General features: G+C 39.7%; 1 protein-coding gene across 1 annotated transcript in view; it reads right to left on the reverse strand.

Moving 5' to 3' along the window:
* The window catches only part of Tinag (tubulointerstitial nephritis antigen), an 84,230-nt gene that overhangs the window by 33,627 nt on the left and 27,179 nt on the right, over positions 1 to 23,424 (reverse strand). Inside the window, exons 5-9 of the mRNA XM_003462300.4 lie at positions 19,626 to 19,749; positions 16,858 to 17,008; positions 14,755 to 14,932; positions 13,211 to 13,256; positions 11,214 to 11,337 (exon numbers count right to left, since the gene is read on the reverse strand). Of these exons, the coding sequence (XP_003462348.1) occupies positions 11,214 to 11,337; positions 13,211 to 13,256; positions 14,755 to 14,932; positions 16,858 to 17,008; positions 19,626 to 19,749 (623 nt within the window). The remainder of the gene's footprint in view (positions 1 to 11,213; positions 11,338 to 13,210; positions 13,257 to 14,754; positions 14,933 to 16,857; positions 17,009 to 19,625; positions 19,750 to 23,424) is intronic.

A 23,424-nucleotide genomic window follows, 5' to 3' on the forward strand; every position in this document is an offset into this window, starting at 1 on the left:
TTGTTTCTTATATTGCTCATCCGGGGATTCTATCTTTTTGTTTGGTTCTTCCAAGTTTTTTTGACTGTGTCTTCTTTAGATATATTCAGCATCTCCTTCATTTCTTTTATCATTTCTTCTTTTACCTGGGAGATTATTTCTAGTATGAATTCCTGTAAAGCTTCCCAGAGTTGCTTCTTTATTTTGGTTACTACTATTTCAGGTATTTCAGTCATATGGCATGTATTTTTTCTATGTACATGGCTCCTAGGTTTTCTTGGGATGGGCTGGATGTTTGAGACTGCATTTTGGTCTTTCATTTTGTAATTTTTCTATATTTCCATGTTTCAAGTGTTGTTCAAATGTTCCCCTGGGTGTGTTGGAAATTGTCTCCTATGTCCTGAACTCCTGGGATTCCTCTGGTAGCATAGCTCCCTCCTTGGGCAGTGAGGCCCCCAAATTAAAAGAAGGTTGTCAGATTCCTCTCAGGTAGACCTAAAGCCTCCTCAAGCTGCATAGCTCCCCGCTCTGGCAGCAAAGCTCCCCTGATGGAAAGAAGGCCACCCTGTGTGGTCCAGGCAGGCCTAAATTCCGCTAAGTCCAATCTAATGTGGCTGCAAGCCCAGCGGGCCCCCAACCCCCTACAGCAAGGATGTCATACTCTCCCGGGGATCGGATGTTGTGTAACCATCCACCTCCTTGGATGGCAAAGCTCCCAGGCTGATAGAAGATCGCCCCTATGCCCTAGGTAGGCCTCAAATCTCCTTAGCAGAGCTGCTCCCTCCTCCAGGTGGTGGCAGTAGTGCTGGTGCTCTCCAGGCCGAAAGAAGTTTGTAGGCAAAGCCGGAGCAGGTTCCCATGGCTCGGCCCAGCTCCCTCCTCCAGGTCGGGCAGCTGTGGTGTACCCTTCAGGAGGAGAGTAGGTGGTCAGCAAGGCTGGAGCAGGTTCCCACAGCTCAGCCCAGCTCCTTCCTCCAGGTGGGGCAGCTACAGGGTGCTCTCCGGGTGCAGAGTAGGTGGTCAGCCACTCCTTAGATCTTTAACAAATACTTAACATCCTTGGTTTAAATCTGTAAAATGGCCTCAAGTCCTGATCTGTGCAATTTAGCAAATGTGGTCTTTTGTTCATAAGTTCTCTACACTCTTCCAGCCTTGGGGCTTTCCCATAGTCTTCTCCCTGTGGAGCAGCATTTCTGTGCACTCCATCCACCTCAGCTTACACTTCATTTCCGCAGGATCACTTCCCAGATCCCTAAGACCAGAGCCAGTTTATCACACACCCTCTCAGCACTTTCTACCTGGCCTTTGCAAAATATCTCAGAATTTCCCATAAGGGCTGCTTTAGATTTCTGTTCATTGTGCATAGTACTAAACATGTACCAAGAACACCAAGAGTTATTTTTTGATATCTATGAACATATGTTTATGCCCAATTTTAAGCCATACAATGCACAAAAGTTTACAGAAATTTCTGACTCATGTTTGACTGTTCAATCAGACTATATTTCCTCAGAGTAATTATTGGAAATATGCTCAGTTTCCATTATATTGCAGAATCACTCAATTTCTGTTACTTTGCAGCACGATTTTTTGATATGTTTAGTATGTTCAATTAACTTAAAATAATAGTAATTGTTAAAGTACTATTCACAGTCCCCTTGGAAAATTGCTTTATTGTCCTTTAATTTGTCCTTCTTTGACTGGTTTCAACATTTGCTTTCCTTTCAACCTCCTCCTAACAACAGTTTGTCTTTCTTTTCCAAAGTAACTACACAATATTTATGAATAAACCAAAACAACCCTTGCTACTTTTTACCCCAGACACACATAAAGTTTTAATGTCAAAATTCTCTCACCAATGAAACACAGTTTTATTTTTCTGACAGTTATACATTAGTTAATAGAACATCAATTTTAAGAAGGTGAGGATCTTTGTCTATTTTATTCATAGATATATCGCCAACACCTAAAACAATACCTGACACTTATGGGTGCTCAACAAATAATCAATAAATTATTTGATGAATAAATGGAAGTCTACCAAAATTATTTAACATAGAAAAAAAGGTCTTAAAATTATTTTATTATTCTCATCTGGTACCATGTTTCTCCCCAAATTTCCAGGTTCCTAAAATTTTCAACTAATGAATGTACTCATTTGAATGTTAGCAGTGATACTTGAGAATCATTTGAAAATGGAAGGAATTTACACAGTGCCTCACCAACTTGAGACTCAGGTATTGAAGAAGCTCGTGACCTTAGAGGCCGAGGGACACAGGACACACTGGATGGGCATGGAGACAGGCACAGGACCACAGCATCAGACACACTAGCCAGGTGAGAATCTCAAAACTGCATCTTGCTGTTTTTAAGACACACTGTCTTCCATATTTTAACATCTATAAAAGTGGAATCCATCTTACAAAGAAGCTTCTTCATTTAATATTCTCTCCTAATTATTATAAAGTAATGCCATGTTTCAGAATATGTGATACTTTTTCAACTGAATGTTTTCAACCCTAGAGCACCCATGATAAGCGTGGACCAAGGTTTTGGAAAAAAAAAAGAGAGGGGAATGAACTCTCTGAAACACAGGCTTTTTAAGTTAATATCACCACAGTTGCCCTGTGCTTTGTGCTTGTGGGAACCTATCACTTGTAGCCCCTTGTGCTAGAAGTGATCATGACTGTGCCTCACGCCCTCAACAGTGAGGCTTCCTGTTCATTACTTTCGTGTTCCTCAGTGCTGGGCACTTAATAGAAACTCAAATTCATTTGTTCAAGTATGTTAAATTGAACAGCTTTGTCCTTCTGAGAAAAGGCAGTAAACAATTTGTTGAGACAAATGTGTCAGGTGCTTACAGAAGTATATTAAGCTTTTGGATAAAGAGCATTAACTTTCTTGAGTTATTTGATTGCACTCTGATGCACCGATGCATTAATTTCCTGTATGTAGCAATCCCCAATAAGGAATTAAAAATAGAGAAAAGAATTAAAATCTACTGCTCCAAAGCACTTAACAATGCCTGGATGACTAAAATATTTGGGAAAAAAAGATTCTCCCAGTGTAATTTGCTTAGTAAAAAAATTAGCAGCACTAATTGTCGCATATGCAAAGTAGATTTTTAAAGGCCCCAGCTGTCCAGGATTTATAACAGTGAGCAGAGAACCATACCTGCCACACTGAGCATGACAGACACACAGACAAGGGCAGAGTGACCAATGTAAACACCCATCTCTTGCTTCATTGCAGCAGGAATGAGTGGGGGAAACATGGCCAGTGCAGCTGAGGAGGGAGGAGAGGTGAGGAAGGGTCAGTCTGAAGTCAAGGGGAGTTTCCCATCAGCATCAGCATATTCAGAGTTGTTAGAATGACAGCAAAAATTATGTCCTTCTCTCACTGTGCCCTGGGAAGATTTTTGTAGAGTCAGGATATCTCTGCAGAAAATCATGATAATTAAACAGAGGAAGAAACTTAGAAGAGTGAAATGTCAGAACTCACAGGAAAGAAAAGAATTCTCAGTCACCGTGACACAATGTGGAGGCAGTTTGGTTCATTTGCCTTCCTGAAAAGTCACTAAATAAGAACAGAAAATTGAACGATGCCCCCGGACCTGAGCAGTCACGTTAGTGGATCAAGCAGGAAGCCATAATAACAAAACCTAACGCTGAGGAATAGTAGAAAAGCCCACTGTACGCTGCAGAAAGTAGGAATGCCTGATGAGAGAAAGGATGGCACACAGCCCTCCTCTCTACCTTCTCCAGGCCTGACCAGGAAAACGTTGCCCTTGACAGCATGCAATGAAAATTGTGCCCTGGGGTAAATTACTGGACATCATGGTGGTGGTCTGACATGGTGGAAGGTCGAAGCAAAAAGACACCCTGACAACCACTTCCTCCTCCTTCCCTCTCATCCTGATTATAACTTCCTCTCTCCTTTCCCATGCACACGAAGAGAACTGCAATCCATTCCCCATGCCTCATCAATGCCGGTCCCAAGCGCAGCTTCCAGTCAGAGGTCACATAACCCTCAGCCCTTCAGTATCCAGCAGAAGAGAAAGCCCAACCCCACAAGTAGTGTGCTCCCCTTCATGTCCTCAATAAAGGCTTTCTTCTTTCTCTTTGCTTCTCTATTGTGCCACAGAACCCTAACATGCACGGCATTCCAAAGACACCTCTCAGGAGCTTCGCAGTGAGGGCCAGTCCAGGCTGTGGCACTCAGATGCCCCATCCTTCCATGCTCCGCATGGGTGGCTGACTGACAAGCACTCTGGAAGACAGCTGGGTCAGGCAGGAGCTGAATGAGAAAGCAGGGTGAAGAAAAAACAGAAAGCAAAGAACAGCATGCAGCAGCAGATGTGTGCCAGGGATTTCCTCCTCTAGTCTGCCAAGTCCTATGAACTAGAAGGTCAGAAAGTTGTTCCAGCAGGAAAGGAAAGAGGTGTCCTGAGGCTAAGTCCAACATTTACAAATTTTAATCAAAGCTTGGAGTGGCTCAGCTCACTCCTCCAACTTCTCTCTCCAATCTCCCCCCACCCCTTCTCATTTCCGTGTGTATGTATGTGAGTGTGAGTGTGTACTGGGAATTTAACCCTATATCATTAGTACATTTTTATTTTTTAATTTTACATTTATTGTCTTGCTAGGTTGGTGAGACTCAGACCCACTGGCTCAGCCTCCCAGCTCAGCCTTCCAGATTACTACACACCCTACTCTAGTTTCTAACAAGTAGTAGCTCCATTCAAAGATGAGTAATGACCAAGATACATTAGCATAGAATATGAGCTGAAAATAGCTCATGAGCTGCACAGAAGAGCATTAAGTGTCTTATGGTTCAGCACTATATTAGCTGATTGGCAAAACCAAGGAAGAATACAAAGAAGCTGCTCTTGTGGGACTTCAGTCTTGAACTGGAGATAAGCAACACACGATCAACATAAAAACCTAATTAAAATACGAGGTATACTGGAAAGTGAAAATTACATGAAAAATTAGGAAAGCAGAGCAGTTAAGGATGGAACTGAGATTCTGCAGAAGATAGCAAGTGGTGGATGAAACAGGACACTTCTGACAGAAGCCATGCTTAGGAGGCCAGAGGGGAGTGGGGCCTGCAGCCTGCACAGAGGCACAGAAACCGAAGGACAGGGCACCCAGTCTCATCAGCTAGGTATGCAGATGAGCACTGCTGACACTGTGGAGGACCAGTGAAGCAGGGAGAACAGGGTGCAGGGGAGCTCAGGCTGAGATCAGAAGGTTCAAGGAGGCAGAGCAGCAAGCAGAGGCCTCAGACCCTGTGGGTCACAGCAGGAGCCCTTTTACTCTAAAGGAAATGGAAATTTTGGTAAGAGTCTAAGGAAAGGGTGATGAGTTCCAACTAATGGTATAAGATGAAAACCCTGGTTTCTATGCTTAAAATAAACATTTAGAGGCAAAGGTAAGTGCAGGAGCCCTGTAATAAGCAGCTTCTGTCAGCTGGGTACTGAGGAAGCTGAGGAAGGGCGGGGGTGGTGTCAGGCATGCTCATGAGATGATAAACTTACAGATATTCACGGTCAATTCGAGGCCACTGACCAAGCTGCTGTTCTGCTGTTTCTGCTAAATTCAACTGACCCGCACAGTGGCCACAGCCCCGCTGCAGGTGGGCACTAAGTCAGCAATTGTGTGCACCTGAAGGCACCTTGGGCTGATTCATGCTCATTCAGAAAAGGCACTCTTTCCAGATCACTTCTATATTACCGTAATGCCCTTAACTGTGCTCACTCTGTAAGAGCCCCTCCCTGGTTCCTGGAGTTTTGCCACTGTTTCAAGACTAGCCTATCAGTGTATGCTTCAGTGTATGGAACCAATCATGTAACATTTGGTCACTGGACTGGTACCTTCTACTCCTAATTCTACATAGACTAAACTCCTTCCTGATTCAGGGTGGCTGCTTGGGAGGAATTATCTCTGCAACAGTCCACTGGCATGAAAATCCAACAGTCTGCTGGTGTAAAGATTAAATGCTGCCTTCTTATCTCCTCAGTGCAAAGAGTCTTTCTTTTGGTTTGGCTTGGTTGGGTTTGGCTTGGGAAATTTCCCTCCACAGTGGTTGATGAAAAAGTGTTGTCTTCAGGACACAAGTTGAAAGTGCCCACAGAGTTTGTGACACTCCAAAATTGAGTTGTGAGGAGGGGAATAAAGGATAATGCTGAACTTACTAGGAAGAGCATGTGGAAGCATAGCTGTCATCAGCTAAGGCAGAAAACAATGGCGCTGTGCTCAAGGATGAAGGAGAAGGTTGGAGTTCAGTTTTGGAAGCGCTGAATTTGGAGCATCTACCTGCCTAGTGAGGAGTATCTGAGTGGAGATGTTAAGTTGACCACAGAATATATGAATCTGGCATTCAGAAGTCATTGGGAAACATAATTCAGTTGCTGCCAGCTTTTTTACAGTGTTTCAGCTGTTTAAGCTAAGATGAGTTCAGAGATAACTGAGCTTACTGAAACATGAGTGATAAGAGAAGAAAGAGGAGACCCCAACCTGGGACAGGGTGGCCCTGATTCTGAGAAATGTAGTACAGGACCTGGAGCTGGAACAGGGGAAAAGCCAAACACTTACTGGTATAGAGCATGCTCTGTAATCGCAGCCGTGCGGGAGGCTGAGGAAGCCGAAGACAAGGACTGGGCGTGAGAGGTCGTGTTGGGGCGCTGAGCTAGGGTGCAGCTCAGCAGTAGAGCACTACACATGCCCAGTGTGGGCACGGAGCCTGAGCCCGTCCTGCAGCACCCAAATCAGCAAAGGGCCTGAGAAAATGCAGCCAGTAAGGGAAAACCAGCTGCAGGGACAGAATCTGAGCAATGAAATTAACAAGGGGGGCCACTAGCAATCTTGAAATAAATGTGGGTAAGAGCAAGGGGGTGATGCAAAGAAGGGTTACTGGGAGTTTTCAAAAGCATGAGAGCAGTTAAGAGTGCATAGGCAAACCTTGCAAATCCTTTGCTGTAAGGAGAGAAGGTAATGAAGTGTGGAACAAATGCAAACAAGAGGAAATGGCTTTCTTTCTTTGTTCTTTCTTTTTGCCTTTCTCTCTCTCTCTCTCTCTCTCTCTCTCTCTCTCTCTCTCTCTCTTTCTTATTTTCATTTGGAAATGAGAAAGGATGTTAGTAAAACAATTAAATTGATTACAAAGAAGAGGGAAAATTGCCTCTGCATCCTTGAATAGCTGGAAAGGATTTGGGTGAGCAACATAAGAAGAGTTTAGAAAGGATGTGGATGGTCCACTTACATACGAGTTGGAGGAAATGTTGAGAGGGAGTGTGTGCTGACAGGTGCCCTTACATACCAGGAAGAGCTCTGGTTCCTTCAGTCTCTTCAGAGGACTTGAACCCACAGTTCTAAGAGCCCTGAAGAGGAAAACACTAGGGATTCAAGAAAAGAGGACAAGTTTTGAGACAATCACCTAAAACGTGAAAGAAAAACAGAACAAGAACTCCAAACATGATTACCTGATAGTTTTAGGTATCTATTTGAAATTTGTCATTATAAATTAAAGTGAAACCAAAAAGGTTACAATTTTGTTCAGATGCAGATCTGCAGGTACAAAACAGAATGATCTTAATTTAACTACAACTGAAGTTTTGCCAAGCTACCATGACATCAAAGCAGAGACAACAAGTCCAGGGGATATGTGACTGAGTGGTTATGAAGATGCACCACGGTGTTTTAACCGAGGAAGGGTAAATGGACAAGAAGAGGGGTTGTTAAACAGTGATCGGGTTATTGGAGTAACTCATAGCAAGCACAAATGACTGCTGGGCTTGGAGGAGTAGAAGCATGAACTGGAAAATTAGAAGAGCTAGTCGGAGAGTTGAAGTGCATAGATCGGGGATTAAATTTCTAAAAAAGAATGCAAGAAAAGTGAGTGAAGAATATACAGTTGAAATGGAATTATTCAAGAAAACCAAATAATCAGATATATACTCAAATTATGAGCACGAATTGCCTAAGTATCTAACTCCGAAAAGATTTTAAAAGACAACCAAGTAAAAGGAACAGAAAGAATTTAAAAACATTTCAGACATACAGACACTTGCCACATGACATACAGACATCTACCACCACCAATCAGTGGTGCCTAGATTCAAAAAATGAATCCCATATACAATAAAGGTCTGGGACAAGGTGGATCAGAATAGAGAAACTGTATACACAAGAACTACAATAGAAACACTGTCATAATAGACTATAAGAAAGGGAGAAAACCAGCACATATGCAGAATGCACTTTTAAGAATTGAATATGTTAAATTCAAGGATTAAAAAAAGTATAAATATTCCAATACAAAAGGTCATGTCACTGGAAAGAGACAAAACTTTTCTGCAGGAAGACTCAATAATAGAATCCTAAAGTAACATCTACAAAGGCCCAGCAGTTCTGCAGGCCCAGGATTTCACATCAGTTAGGTCGTTCTTCAATATAAAGACAAGAACCTTTTTCAAGTGTATGAGAATCTACATAACTCAGTTCTTATGAGTGCTTTTTGATTTAAAAAATAAAGCTGATCTGATCAAATAATTCCTACCAATGAAATTAAAAGACAGGAAAGCCACCATCTAAAGCTGCTTATCATCAAATTCTAAACAAATATGCAATAAAATAGAAACAGTTGCTAAAATGATGATTTTAAAGCAGAATATTTTTAAAATCCCGTGATATATACAAATTAAAATATAATAAAACTAACAAAAATTAGATGCTTGATAGGAGTTTTGAAGAAATATAATAGTGATAAATTATCTGCTGACAACAAATCAATAGATTTTTTTTAAAAAATCATTAAAGGAGAACATTATTCCAACTCCTTTTAACATGTGTGTGAAAAGTGTCATTTCAAGAAATAATATATTAAATAATCAACAATACCCAATTTTATTAAATTTCGGTTCATTGAAGTACAGTTAACCTGAATAGCAGTATTTTAAAATGTCATAGAGTATTTGTTATTTTATTCTTTCTCTCTAACTTTGCATCAACACAGAAAAAGTGAGAGAGAAGTTATTTGACATGTTTTTACCAACTGCTATGTTAATAATGATGTTTAAGAATATGATTTGGGATGATTGTTTTAGCTATCTTTTTTCAGTGGTAAGCGTATATCTATTTTAAGAAAAACACCTCGTCCCAAGTAACCTAAAACGGAACAGCAACAGGAAAGTACCACTGGTCTCTAAAATAGTGATACTGAGTAAGCAAAACTATGGAAAACAAATAAATTAAACGCCAACATTCAGTGTCTCACAGAATATTGATAGACGGGCAAGTTCCCTTCTCATAATGTCACAGGCAGTTGAGCTAGTTAAAAATATTACAGGCAGCCAGGCAGGGCTGTGCCCTCAAAGGAGCCAGAGCAGAAGTTCAGATACCTTTGCAGCCTCAGAAGAGACAATCATCTCCCGCTGTGGGCCAGATCTCAAGACAAAAGGCAAAGCAAACCACACCCACATCCTAAGCATGAAGAGTCCAGATAGTTCTCTTATCAACCTGAGGAAGTCCCGACAGGAAGAGTCACTGCTGTAAGCGTGCCCCCTTACTACATGACTGGCTCCCCTATTTGTTCCTGATTTAATCAATTTTACCTGGGCAATTAATCTTATTAGTTAACCATGGCTCTGTCCCACCTTGGATCCATCTCATACCATGATTTTACTCTATAAAAGTCCCTAGAAAAGATGGAGTCCCAGGGCTGGGGATTTAGCTCAGTGGCATAAGCGCCTGCCTTGCAAGCAGGCAGTTGTGAGTTTGATCCCTGGTACCGATAAAAAGAAAAAAGACAAAAAAAAAAAAAAAAAAAAAAAAAAAAAACGGAGTCCCTAGCAACCCACTTGGGACCCCTTCTGTCTCTCAGACAGAAGCTTACTTTCTATCAATAAATACATTCCACTCTTAACTCTGTTGTTTCTAAAGTTCATTCTTCCATTTTAGAGAACAGGAACTGGTACTGGACATCTAGTTGGCTGGGAGGTCCATTCCCCTATATCAATAATAGCTTTAGCACTGCAACATGTCATTTCACTACAGAATACTTCTTCTTTCTCTCTATTGCTACATATCAAAGAGATATATAAAATATTCCAAAATTTCAGCAGAAGTTGTCTCATGATGGTGAAATTGTGTATATTATTTATCTTTTCCTAAAGGTCACATACTTATATCCTCCACGGCTACCACAGTTTTGAATTCCTGATTCCCTGAATCAAGACAATAACTCACACAATCAGTGGTGTCTAGATTCAAAGATAGGATGATTCTGAAACTCTGATATTCGTATATTTTAAACAAAAGACAGGTGCTTGTTAAAGAGACATCCCACAGAATAGTTGTCCATACACTTATAACTGACCCAGGGAAGTTTCGGAGATGAGGAAGGAGGTGATGATTTGGCTGTGGGTGAGACTATTTGTGTCAGCTCAGTGAAGCTGAGTCAGGCCAGCAGGTCCAACAGGAAAGAAGCTATTCACTGTGTATAAGGCCAAGGTGAGGAAAACAAAGGTTTTTAGATAAAAACAAAATTTCCTATGCCATTCCATTTGAACTTGAATGTGACATTAGAGTTTACCAATCAGCTCAGGTCAGAATGAGATTGAGGAGGTGCTTGCTGGACAAAGTGGGCTCATGATCACACTACCTTTCTGAGCAGGGCCTATTTGTGAAATTATTTACCGGTAAAACACAGCCACTCAGAGAATTATGAACTTCTTTCTTGCCCTCGCCTAGATGAATCTATTTTACTTCCAGGTTTGATCAGTATAATTCCTACCATTCTCACAAAAATATGAAATAATGTTTACAGAACCACAGATGACCTCACCGTCTTCCCAGCTCAGTGAACCAAGTTCGATTTCATTGAGGACTGTTTTCCCAGACAGAGCACACTGGGAATTTCACCTTCCCCTTGACAATGCCTTATGTAGAATCTATTATAATCACATATTTCCTTTGCCTGTGGAACAAATCCTTAAGGACATATTCACAAGAAAATGAGAAGCAGGAAGACATCGTCTTTTCTAGAATATTGAGTTAGCCTTTGCTGGCCTCTAAAAACCAAATAATGGTAAGATTTAAATAATGTTTAATTTGCATCAGAATCTCTCAAACGATGAGAAATTCTATCTAAATGCACGGCGTTTTATTCTCAGTTTCATTTCCCAAACATAAAGCAAATTCTTTCAAATAATGAAGCCCGAGAAATTTCCTTACCCAGTAAGTTTGACTGCATGTGTCCGAAGCTTTTGATATTTTTCTGAATCTTCACTTGTGCTGGTAACATGTCTATATATCCCAGTCTTGTAAGAGAAGAAATCTTCGTGGACTTTCATTATGGCTAAAATAAAACCCCAGATAAATGGTACAGTTTTTAAAGATCATCTTTAAAAACCTCCAGAAATCTCCCAGAACAACCAAGGAGTAAATTGCAAGAGATTCAGTCTAAGACCGGACTATGTAATTCAACCAGGTTTGTTTTCTTAATTTAATTGGATACAATATTTTTTTATCATTTTACACAAACAATGTTTAGGTGCTTGGACCATTACATAAGCACACCTGGACCATCACAGTGGCTCGCTGGAAGGCTGCCACAGCGGTTGAGCAGCAGACATTCTGCCTTAACCCTGTGCTTCTGAAAACCTACAGTAAACCCAGCAAAGAAGGGTGACCCTGCCTCTCAGGCTGGCAGTCACTATTCTTCCTTCCTAGGAAAATCTTGGGTTTCACATTGAGTTCAAATGTGCCTGTTCCTTCAGATCTGGCATATAAGCCCTGCTTACTAACTCACACAGTGACAATGGACCTGCATTCCCACCCTTAATAGTCAGCGACTCATGCAGCTATACAGAGAATGGGAGCTTCTCACTTGGCTCAGATTTTGTGGAAGGACCCAGGATTTTAAAAAATCAAATTCAGGACGTATTTCCCAAGAAGTTAGTGACTTTTCACTATAAAATTACAATAAACTCCATAGTTCCTGCTATATATTGAACTAACATCAATTAAGCCAGCATTTATTAAGAAAAAAGAAACATTGGGCAATAGTTTTTAAGTACATATCAGATGTTCCAGGAAGTTTTGTACCCTACTGAAGGGGTAGTATCGGAGAGCGCCTCCAAGGCCACAACCTAAATTCCCACTGCACGCTTCAGTCTGGGTCTGTCATGCCTGGCAGTGTGCATGCAGGAAAGATGCTCTTTGGATTTACCCTTACCCATGTTATTTGTGCAAAATAAAATTCCATACTTAATGAAAGGAACTATTAGAAGAGATGATAGCATCAACATAGCATTAACGTGCAGCAATTCACCGTCAACTTTATTATTTACTGTTACCTTACTCCCAATAACATATGTAGGGGCTGAGGATATAGCTCAGCAGCACTTTGCCTGCCTGGCAAGTGCAAGATCCTGAGTTCGATTCCAGCATATTCAAAAGCCTTTTGTAAGACAGAAAAATCATTCTGGATTACTTTGTTTGCTCTCTCTCTCTCTCTCTCTCTCTCTCTCTCTCCTTTACTTTCTCTTTTTCTCTCTTGAGACAAGGTCTCACTATGTAGTCTAGGCTTAAACTCATATATAACCTAGCCTGGCCTCAAACTCACAGGAACCCTCCTGCCTCAGCCTCAGAAGTGCTGGGATTACAGGCATGTGCCACCATGTCTGGCTTGACTTCTCTTAAATTAATAGAAAAGGGAGTGTATGTACTTGGGTACTATGGGTACTATGTACCCTAAAGGGTACTATGTACCCTTTCCTGTTTCCACTATTATTCCCAAACTTTTTCAATTCCTTACCTAACCCATTTAAGCAAAAAGTTATTAAATATCTACCATTCTATTCCACTTTTAAATATTATCAAATAAATAACATGAGCCTCATTGCAAATTAATCTCTTAGTACTTCAAGCTTAACTCTTCTTTGGTCCATGATCACCTCGAAAAGATCTAGCATCTTTTCACCAATGTGTCATTAATATTTAACAACACAATTCATAAATGAGTCTACCTTTTTAAAACAAAATGTCAGCTAATGATATAATTAGATGAGTAAAACTCTTGTCACTATACTGATTTTAGTACTGTTGAACTCTTAAAAGGATCACCAAGTAAAGGATTTATCTTTTGTTAAAGTCCTTTAACATGAAGTCAAAGTAATACTGTCCATTAAAGAAATAAGTAAGACAAAGCATATTTCATCCAAGCTCACCTTGAACTGGCCCATTCTGCATTATTTCTTTCATTATCTGAGTTTCCTGGAAGGAAAACATCATTGTTAATGAAACACACCACACTTCCTATCCGGTCTACTATCCTAGCTGCTACGCGATCAGTGTAGTTGCAGTGTAACCCAAAGTGGCTTCACCACTTGCAACTGACCCTCAGTGATGCCTTAAAATATTTGCATGTGAAATACCACATTAGAGAACTAGTTAAAAACAAGATGTGTTCATTTGTTTTATTGACTTTTACTAGTAAATAATAACTGTGGAATCAAATTGAAATGTAATCATTTTTGGTGACAAAGAAAAAAATTATCAAAATCAGTTAAACCATGGTGAGTTAAATCAAGCTAAGTTAATCATGGACATTAGTGGAACCTTTAATCACCAATCACAAGAACTATCCAAAGTGACATTTTGAGTTTCCTTGGTAAGGTCAGCATAAATATTTCTGTGCTACCACCCAATGTTCCTATAGTAGGGAGGCATGGATTTCATCCATCCATCCATCCATCCATCCACCCATCCATCCATCCATTCATTCATTGTCTCTATACATAGAACACAGATTATACACTAGAAACTGTAATGGAAACTTATATAGATCCCACACCTATCCTTGAGGTCTTTTGATATTTGTAGTATAGACAGCAATAACACAACTACTTCTATGATTATATATTTTGTTGTTTGTTAATTTATGTAAACATAAATTCCCATAGATGCAAATAAAAAAGAGAAATTAACCCACCTAGAAGTCGAAGAAAATTTAACAAGAAGATGAAATTTTACCTTGGCCTTGGCCTTGACACTTAGGGGCATTTACCATCTGGGATGGAGGGACAGCTACCTGAGTTGGGCACAGGAATCAGCACCTAGCTCAGCAGAGAACATGAAAGGCATATCATATCTGGAGGATAGGAACTATCAGGAGCACTGTACACAGACAGAGGAGGCAAATTCTGGTTTATAGTCTGGACATAACTTGCTGTCACTGAAAATTCAGATAACAGTGAAACGATTTGCCTCGGCTTCAACATGACAAATAGGAATAAAAAGTCTTTTCTCTATTATGGCTACACTCACTTCAATTACTTTGTGGAGGAAGGCAAAAAATTGATGGAAACTACTACCACAAAAAGTCAGTGAAAAGAGTTTGATATGGCTTTTAATTGTCCAGTTCATTCATACACATGCACACACAAACACACACACATTGCAAACCATGATTAAAAACCTATTTCCATGGGTGTTGTTTGATTTTAAGCCAAGCCTTGACACTGCTAGTAGCATAAATATTAGAGATCTTACCCAAAGTGGAGGTCTTCAAAGCACATTTTAAGAATATCCAAAACTGTATCTAACCACATGACATTTAACTTAGATTATCATAGCAAATGCCAAAATGAAAATTTTGAGTTTAGGTTTACCCTCATTTGGAGTCTAAATCATTTTTAATTAGTATCAGTAACAGCCAAGCGCTCTGTGTTTGAGAATGTCGACCAGCATTGGCTCCTGCCACCAGACTTACATTGGAAGAGACCCTGTACGGGGGAGAGCACTGGTAGATCCTGTTCGATTTCTCTATGTGGTTGGGGCAGGGAGTCGTGGCATGCCGTTTTCCCCGCCCGTCGGACCTGCTGGCCATGGCACATCCATTGGTTGCATTTTGGTCCTTGAAAAGTGGATAGCATGCATGAGATACCAGTCTAAGAAAACAAGAAAATAAGTAAAGATATTACTTAGTAAAATACCATAATAACTTGTCTACATTCAACTTTATTGAATTAAACATCCGTAATTTATGCTGGTTCTCTATCTGTACCAGAGCTTGGAAAATGCCAACTGCAGCCCACCTGCAGCTCTTGGCATTACACTCCTGGCATTATACTCTGGGCCTCATTATTTCTTCATTAGAAAATTTCAAATCTTCCTGTGCTCCTTTTTAACATGTAATTCTCTCTGCAGTGTAGCATTTCCCAAAGATGAAAAGGAGCCAGCAATAGAGTCCAAGTTAATATTTATTAATTGGGCTCCATCAGCTTGTACCTACAGCAATAATGTGGAAGAGCCAACTAATTATGAGAAGGCAACCAATATGATTATTCACAGGTAGGATAGTCTTACAAACTACATGGTATTAGCACTGAGGTTCGTTTGCATTTTACTGTTTTAAGCAACAGTGTGAGCCTTTATTTGAACAGCAGCCCCAGGTCAGTCAGTGCCCAAAGGAGCCTTCCTCAGTCAAACCTAGGAAATGGCTGGGGTGGGCTGCTTACACAGCAAGTCATTTTGTGGATATTTTTAAGTTACAGTTAAAATGAAGCTTCAAAGATTATATATCCGCAGTTTCTGATAGTTTGAGGAAAATACCAGAGTACTTATGTCATGCAAAAGCTAATAATTTAGAAAGTTATCAGATGTCTACACAGTATAAAGGCTTAAAATTAGTTTGATTTCTGATTTTGAAACCAGGCATAGTAAAGTATTAAATATGTGGTTGCAAATCTAACACAATCCTATTGAACCGAAAAGTAGATAATAAGGGAAATAAAATCATGGAACTAAATCAACTATTCAGTGCTGAAATTCACCCACTGAAGCTGGCTCAAGAAAATGTAACATCATCAAACAGAATATAAGAATTTGCCACAGAGGATGAGGAGGGTGAAATCATTAAAAAGATTCAACACTTTTTAAAATCTGCATTGAGTGCGCTGCATTTGCTTTAAACACTGAGTCTGAGGACTGAACTGTGTCAACGTGGAATCTGCACGCTGCAGCCCAACCATTGCGTGACTGTCTGATGGAAGCTTTGGGAGATTGGAATGGGGGCCCTGGCTGGGAGGAACACAAGCACCAGAGAGGAGAGGGGACCCCTCCACTCTTTCCCCTCACACAGCCACATGGGTCCCAGTCAGTAGCTCGGACCTCACAGCCTCCTGAATGTGCTGTGTGTCTGCCTACAGTACTTTACTATTTGTCTCAATAATAATTTATATTTCTAACCTCCTAAAGATCTTCTATCTTTTCATAGTATGAAACAGGAACCAACTGAACAATTTTACACCAGGAAATTAAAGCTTAAGTTCCTCATGTGAAGCACGGTATAAGATAAAATACAGGAAAACAATTTTTTAAACCTATAGCCACTAATCGCTCCCTGACAATCATTTGCTCTCCTACATCTGCCTGTTCTAGAGCAGCCCAGAGCAATGAGAAGGCAGTACAAAACCACTGCATACCCCACTGGTTGCCCCACTGGTAGGAACCACTGCATACCCCACTGGTCGCCAGCAGCTGCTCCTTCCCTGGACAACCAGTGCTACCTAGAGGAGTTCTTATGGCCCCTCAAGGACACTGGGCGGGTCTCAGAGGAGATTTATATTTAGATAGATGTGGCATATGTGTTCCAGGGGGTTTGTTTTGTTTTATTTTTCTTTTTTTTTTTTTTCTTTTTGTAGTGCCAAGGATGAAACTCAGAGCTTCATGTATGCACAGCAAATCCTTGATCTCTGAGCTAAGTCTCCAGCACAGAATTTGTAAAGAAAAATGCTTAAAACAATTTCAATTAGTTTTAACTGAAAGCAACACCTGTAAGAATCCCAGAAGCACATGTGGCGCAGCTATTTACCCACGTTTTCTCAGGTACCACCACGCCCTATCGACGCTTCCACCGCCGCATCCGTGACGTTTCCTGGCACAGCAAGAGATCAGATTCTGGGGGGAGAGGTTGGCTGTGTATCGACCACTGGACTGAATTGCTATTCGGTCAGCAGCCACACCTGTTCCAAGCAGAAGACTGATTAATACTCCAAATGTATATCACACAGTATTTATAGCTTACATAGTCATTTTTGTTTGAACCCTAGGTTCCAACGTGTACAGTTTAAAATTAGAGTCAAATGTCATCAGTTTGTCTACGTGTTCCAACCAGTTCAACCTTGTCATGTCCTAGCATCTATCATATGTTCATATCGTTTCAGTAACTTAGTGATTTTGCAGATTTTCCTAGCTCCTTGCCATGCTCATCTTCATTAAGAACCTGTCAAGTGCAGATCTCTCTGAGGACAAGACTATATGTTACTTATATATCTACGTCTTACATCTAAGAAAGTATCTTGCATATTGTTATGAATAAATATACTTTTAAATGAGTGTAAGTAAGCTGGGGAAGTCAGGGAAACTGTTCATATATTCATCGTAGTTTAATATGCTGGAGTAAATAAGATCTTTGGTCTTATCTAAAGTAACTACCCAGGACACCATACTTCAGCTAACTCTTACTATTATGAGTCTGTCTTCAGCAATATCTAAAAGCTACCTAGTATATCATTTATGTTTATAATATGACTGTAAGTCATTACCTTAATTTTATTTCAGTAGATATAGAATTGACCTTTTATATACATATATTCACAATGAAGCAAGCATATTATTAGCTATAGTTATAACAATCCTTAATACTATAATTATTAACTAATATTAGTTGCATACAATTGTTACATATAACTATATATGCAATTATGCTTATATTATATAGTACTACATATAACTATCCTGAATATGAAATTGGTGACATACAATGATATATAACTAAAATATAGTTATTAAAATTACTAATAATTATTGCAAATACATTAATATTCCAAGTTGTATAAATACACATTCATTTTTATGACTGAAACTTCCATGCCTCAGTTTAAATAACTGATGATGTCATTTTTCTACAAGTTTATTCCTTTCTTCAATACATTTACTGAGTACTTATTAATATTACAAGCCCTGCAATGTTAGAAATTACAGTGATTAAGCAAGAAACAAGAGACACACGGTGCATACATAGCCATTTTTCAACAAGGGAAAAACCAGTAGCAGAAATCAGTACCAGTTCGTCTTTTGATCCCACTTTGACCATAAACTAATATGAATGATGAGAGCATGAAAAAGGGTGGATGCTATGTCAGTAACAGGCTGATGATTCTATTCGACACCTAGCACAGTTTCTGACGTTTAGTCTCAGGCTAAACCCCAGAGATCACCTTCCTCAATTTAACTAGAGGCAACAACATCACACCCTTTCTTCTATCCATTTTTTACTATGTGCTACACATGTTTTCCTCATTAAAACTGCCTGAGCACCAGACTCAACCAGGGCGTTAATGTAAGTATCTTCATTTTAAAAGAATTCATTTACATATGTAACTCTGCATTCAGTTTTTATGTAACTGCAGCAGCTGCACAATTCTGGAGTGCAATTTTTGGCACACATTATTAGATGTTTAGTATGTGTTACACCTATCATCTCTCACTTCATCCTTGATTTCCATCTATCATTTTATTAAGATACTCATCATTGTGACAAACTCACAGATTTCCATCTCTGATATTCTCATGAGAATAATTGTTTCATAAAAGAAAGTAGAAATTCCTTGATATTTTCACATTCAGTACCAGGACTTAGAATTAAATACAAATTATTTTAGATGCTAGTGCAACGTCTTTCTTCAGCAGAAACAGTGGCCACGCAGGTGGAAGCCCGGCTCTCAGGGTCACCTCTGACACTGCTCCCTTTGGCCTAAGGTAAGTCACATCCCCTACCTGTTTTCAGCCCACATGGTTCCTGCTCATGTAAACAGTTCTGGATCTCAAGGAAAGTTCGGTTCAGATTCACTTAAAATATTTCAGAAAGGTCAGAAGAGTAAAGAATGACTCAGCCAGCCAGTGTTGTGTTCCACTCTGTTCTTGAGAACTTGTCTTGGGCACCACCTCTGACACATGCTCAGGTTTTCTCTGTTTATTTTTTCTGTCTCAAAGTGATTTTGTGAGGTGCATCACTCCCAGCACTGCAAATGTCTCTACCTCTTCAGCTTCTGACAAATAGCATGCATTTTATTTTGTTATATAAGTGCGTACGCATGTTTTATGGGTCTTATTCATTCCATTTGTACTGTTTTGTTTTCTCTTAAATTTTTAAACTACTTCTGGACACAGTTTTCTAGATCTTCAGAATTTATTCTTTTCTTCATTCAGCACACAAATAAAATAGTCCTGATTTATCATATTAAATACACAAGATACAACGCTGCGTCCTCGGAAACCACAGAAGTACCGAGAGCAGTTTCTCGGTGCCGCAGTAAACGAGGTAAGAGGATAATCCCGACACAGCCTATGCTGTGGGATCTGCGAAGACAACGAAAGTACACATCCCAGATTAGCCTACGAAGTTGCTCTCAGAGTTCGTTAATGACCAATTTTTAGACTAAAATGATAATCTTCAGATTTCTTTCTCTGGCTAACTTTTAACTTATCAAAAGTTCTAATTTTAAAAACCTTTTAATTCCTCTTCGAGGATCTAAAGCCAAAGAGTGAATTTATAAGTAGAGGAAATGACTCTATTACTTGCAGTGGAAAACGCCCAGGACGCAGCACAGTTTTTCTGATCCAGAGGGCCGTGAGTCCATCCTGGCCACTTATAAGAGGCAATAAAAAATTCTGGAAGATCAATTTTGGCAGGTAAAGCAGCCTAGAAGAAAGGACAGAAATATCAGATTTTCTCAAATGCATCTGGACTTCCATCATGAGAAGACAGCGTTGCCCCTGTTAAAGTTTGTGATTACCATCTAATTCTTTTGCACATTCAAGTTTCTAAATAGAAGACAGCTTCTATGATTTCCACTTCACTATTTAGAAATGACAGTGCAATGTGGGATTATAACATAATAAAAAAATCACAATGAACACACTAAATGCGTGTTGTGTATTGCACAGAGCAATAATTTAAACCAGAGTTTCTTGAATCACAGTTTGCTCATCCCTGTGAGAGACCACATGAGACTATTCAAACTGGGCCTTAAGGGATATTTCCTGTTTTGGACAGAATGTGTGAATCTGCAGTGAAATCAATTCTGAAATGTTGCATTTACAGCAACCACCTTTTACCATACTCAGAGCCAGCCAAAAATATCAGCTTTATTCCAGTTATTAGGAAGTGGAACGCAAATGAATTAATATTTACAAAACTCTTAAAAAATTAAAAGACTTTAAGACGTTTGTAATACTAAATGCATGGTGTCTTAAAAGCCCGTGTAAAAGTCCTGACAAAGTCAATATTGTATTCCCTCTGTTTGTGTTTCAGAAAATTAGAAATATGTCCTATCATTTTTAAGCTTTAATAAAGACTGATGTTTTTCATATCTAAATAATCAGGACACAAATGAAATGAGGATTTGTTGATTACTTGTCTTAATTTATATGCACAGAGGCTCAAACACACTCATCATAAGTCTTCTGGGTGTTTCAATATTTATTATTCTCCTGCATCCTCAATAGTCCCATGTGATATAACCTGGAAAGTATTGTTAGCTCTTTCTTTATAAAGGAAGTAACTCATTTCTAAAATCTAGAAGACATGCTAAGGACTATCAGATAAATGGGATTTACCACTGGAAATGGAACCAGGTTCTGGAATTCTTAAGAGCTCACTCAATTTCTATTATTTTCCTATTTTATCACAGTATGGATGCAGGATCTTGTAGCAAAAGTTAAGTGTCTGTGAAATGTAAAAATTCTACCTGCTTACAAGCCTTCAGACTGTGCACTGAAGAGCAGAAGCCATTGATCTGCTATCTTGTGAAGTGACTTCTGATAGATACATAACACCCTCGAGGTCCAAAGCAAGGGAATTTAGCATGTGTGTGTCTGCTTGAAAAGGCACCCATCAGGAATAATTTATAAACTGAAACATTAATGGGAGTGTTCAGTTTTGATTTAGGGAACAACTGCCACCTGATACAGAGGTTATGAAACCCAGAATCCATTACTAAGGACGCTGCTTGGCTCAGTAGGAAGGGAAGTGCAGAAGCATCAGCAGATGTGGGCCCCGCAGGAAAATCCAGGAGCAGTCCGCACCACAGTGGCTGGGGGTTCTGATGCTGTGGATGGACCACACTAAAGAGGCCGAGAGCTGCAGCAGACTACGTTTATTGCTCGGAGTAGGATAGGTTCACAGGTACTGACTCAGTCTCCAAAACCGTCTTTCTAAGCGGGCCAGAAATACACACTTCTACAAACTCCTACCGGCCCAGATTAGCATCACCGGCTCATCACTGGACATTTAGCCACTTGTGTTAAATTGCCTGCATTTTCCAGAAAAACAGGTATAACCATTAATATTTTATCACCTTTAAATTCCAATTTAATATCATAGCTAGGGCATGTCCTTTTTGCTCCACTAATGCAAGAAAGGTGTGACTATTACTTCAAAAACATTTCTGTGGGGTTAAATTATTTTCAAAATAATTTCCACACTGAAGCCACCAAAGTGCTCTGCATGTAGAAGATACTCCGTCTGACCACAGCAGGGTGTATTCCGGGTAGATTTCTTCTTTTAAAAAGGTGCTTTGCCTTGGCACATTAAGGTGAGTTATTGTACCAAGGAGCAATTTTTGCTTTTATGATTTATTCTTTAAAATGAAGTAAGTAACAAAGTGACATTTTTATTGAAAATATGTTTACCATTTCCCCAAAGTAGGTGAACTTATCTATTCGATTTTTATATTTTTACCACTTATTGAATATTTCTTTTCCTAAAAAATTAGTCTCTGGAAATTGAAGCCCATAGGATCCATATTACCTTGTGATTTTATTAGACAATTTTATGTCAGACAATCTGATATAAAAATGCAGAGAAAAGTTTATATTTCATAGAAACAATGTTATTTAGAGCTTATCAGTAGAGGGAATTATCAAAATAATAGCTTTTTAGAACATGTGATAGAAGTCTGACTTCTCTGATTGACATATCTTTAAATTTTTACTTCACTTTTTGCCAAAAGAAGAACTAACAACGCAAAAGAATCAAGAAAACCAGCTAAGACTGACAGCCATTCTAAAATTAGTGTCTTCAACAAGATAGACAAAATACAAGTTTATATTCAAGCAAGATTTACACTCTTCTCTATGGCCATTTAAAATCCTTTATATTATTATTTTTAAAACATTTTAATCACATATTTTCAAACTCAGCCCTTGCTAGCTTTGATATTTAATTTGAACAGTCTTCCTTTTTTTTAAAATTCCATTTAGGAATTAAAAATTAAAGATATTCTGAGCAAATATTAATTAAATACAGTGGTAAGCACTGGAGAGCTTCCTTACATAGCTCATGGCAGTGTGATCACAGAACAGTTTGAGGCAAACTGATTTTCTAAGAGCTCTCTGTAAATGCTGAGTGTTTTTAATGGAGCCGACCCATACGGTATCCTCTCTGAGACATTCCTCTTCCTCTAATTGCAATTCCCCTGCTTCAGCTGGGCTCATTAAAGAGACCTGTGTGTTATATAAAGCAACAGAGGAAATAACTGTGTCTGATCTTCTCAGGCTGAGGTCAGTGGCTGCGACTGCCACAATTTGACATTGGGAGGAAAAGGGTAATTTTCTATTGCTAGCAGTTAAATGAATTTCTGGTTTTTAGCACTAGCTGCCTTCTCGCCTTAGCATTTAAGGCCTTACCCATTGCTCTTTCTCTGGTTCCCAACCAAGGAGTAAGTTTCATGACAGTGTCAATGTCAGCACCCAGAATGCAGAGTGGCAGCTGCTGGTTCTTCTCCAGCGCCCACTTTCATCATAGCACAGAATTGCTATCTCAGCCACTCAGCCTTAGAAAAAGGACAGAATGCCTACGTTTCCTGGACTTCTACTGCCAGTGTTGAACATCCATACCGCAAGCCAAGGTGTTTGGGCAGTCAGAAATTTAGGACAATGAGCAATTGTCTTTGACTCCTTTTTCTTGATCTTTAAACATAATAGATCCACGCGGACCAGTCTTCTTGACCCATTTCATGGCCTCAGACCCATTTCATGACCTGGGCAATGGACAACATCAAGAAGCAGCGTGAGTTCTCACCAGCACAGAGCAGCTCCCTCACGGGGCCCTCCAGACTTGCTATACAGTGGTACACTTCTGCTTTGTCTCTGTGACTGACAGTTACAGGTTTTGTCACGCTCACCTAACCCTAGTCGTAACTAACACAGCACATATAGTATCATTACAGCTGGTAGGGCAGGGCCACCTTTCATTCATGCCAGCACACCAGCCAATGCAAGTCACCATCCTGAGTTCAGAGATGTCAGAAAGGGAAGGAAATGGGCACACAAAGTGGATGAACTATGGTATTTCCTAGACTGAGCTCCACAGAAT

Source organism: Cavia porcellus, unplaced genomic scaffold (assembly GCF_034190915.1).
Source record: "Cavia porcellus strain 051 isolate PalLab524CR breed Dunkin Hartley unplaced genomic scaffold, mCavPor4.1 scaffold_7, whole genome shotgun sequence".
In the NCBI taxonomy this organism is placed as follows: domain Eukaryota; kingdom Metazoa; phylum Chordata; class Mammalia; order Rodentia; family Caviidae; genus Cavia; species Cavia porcellus.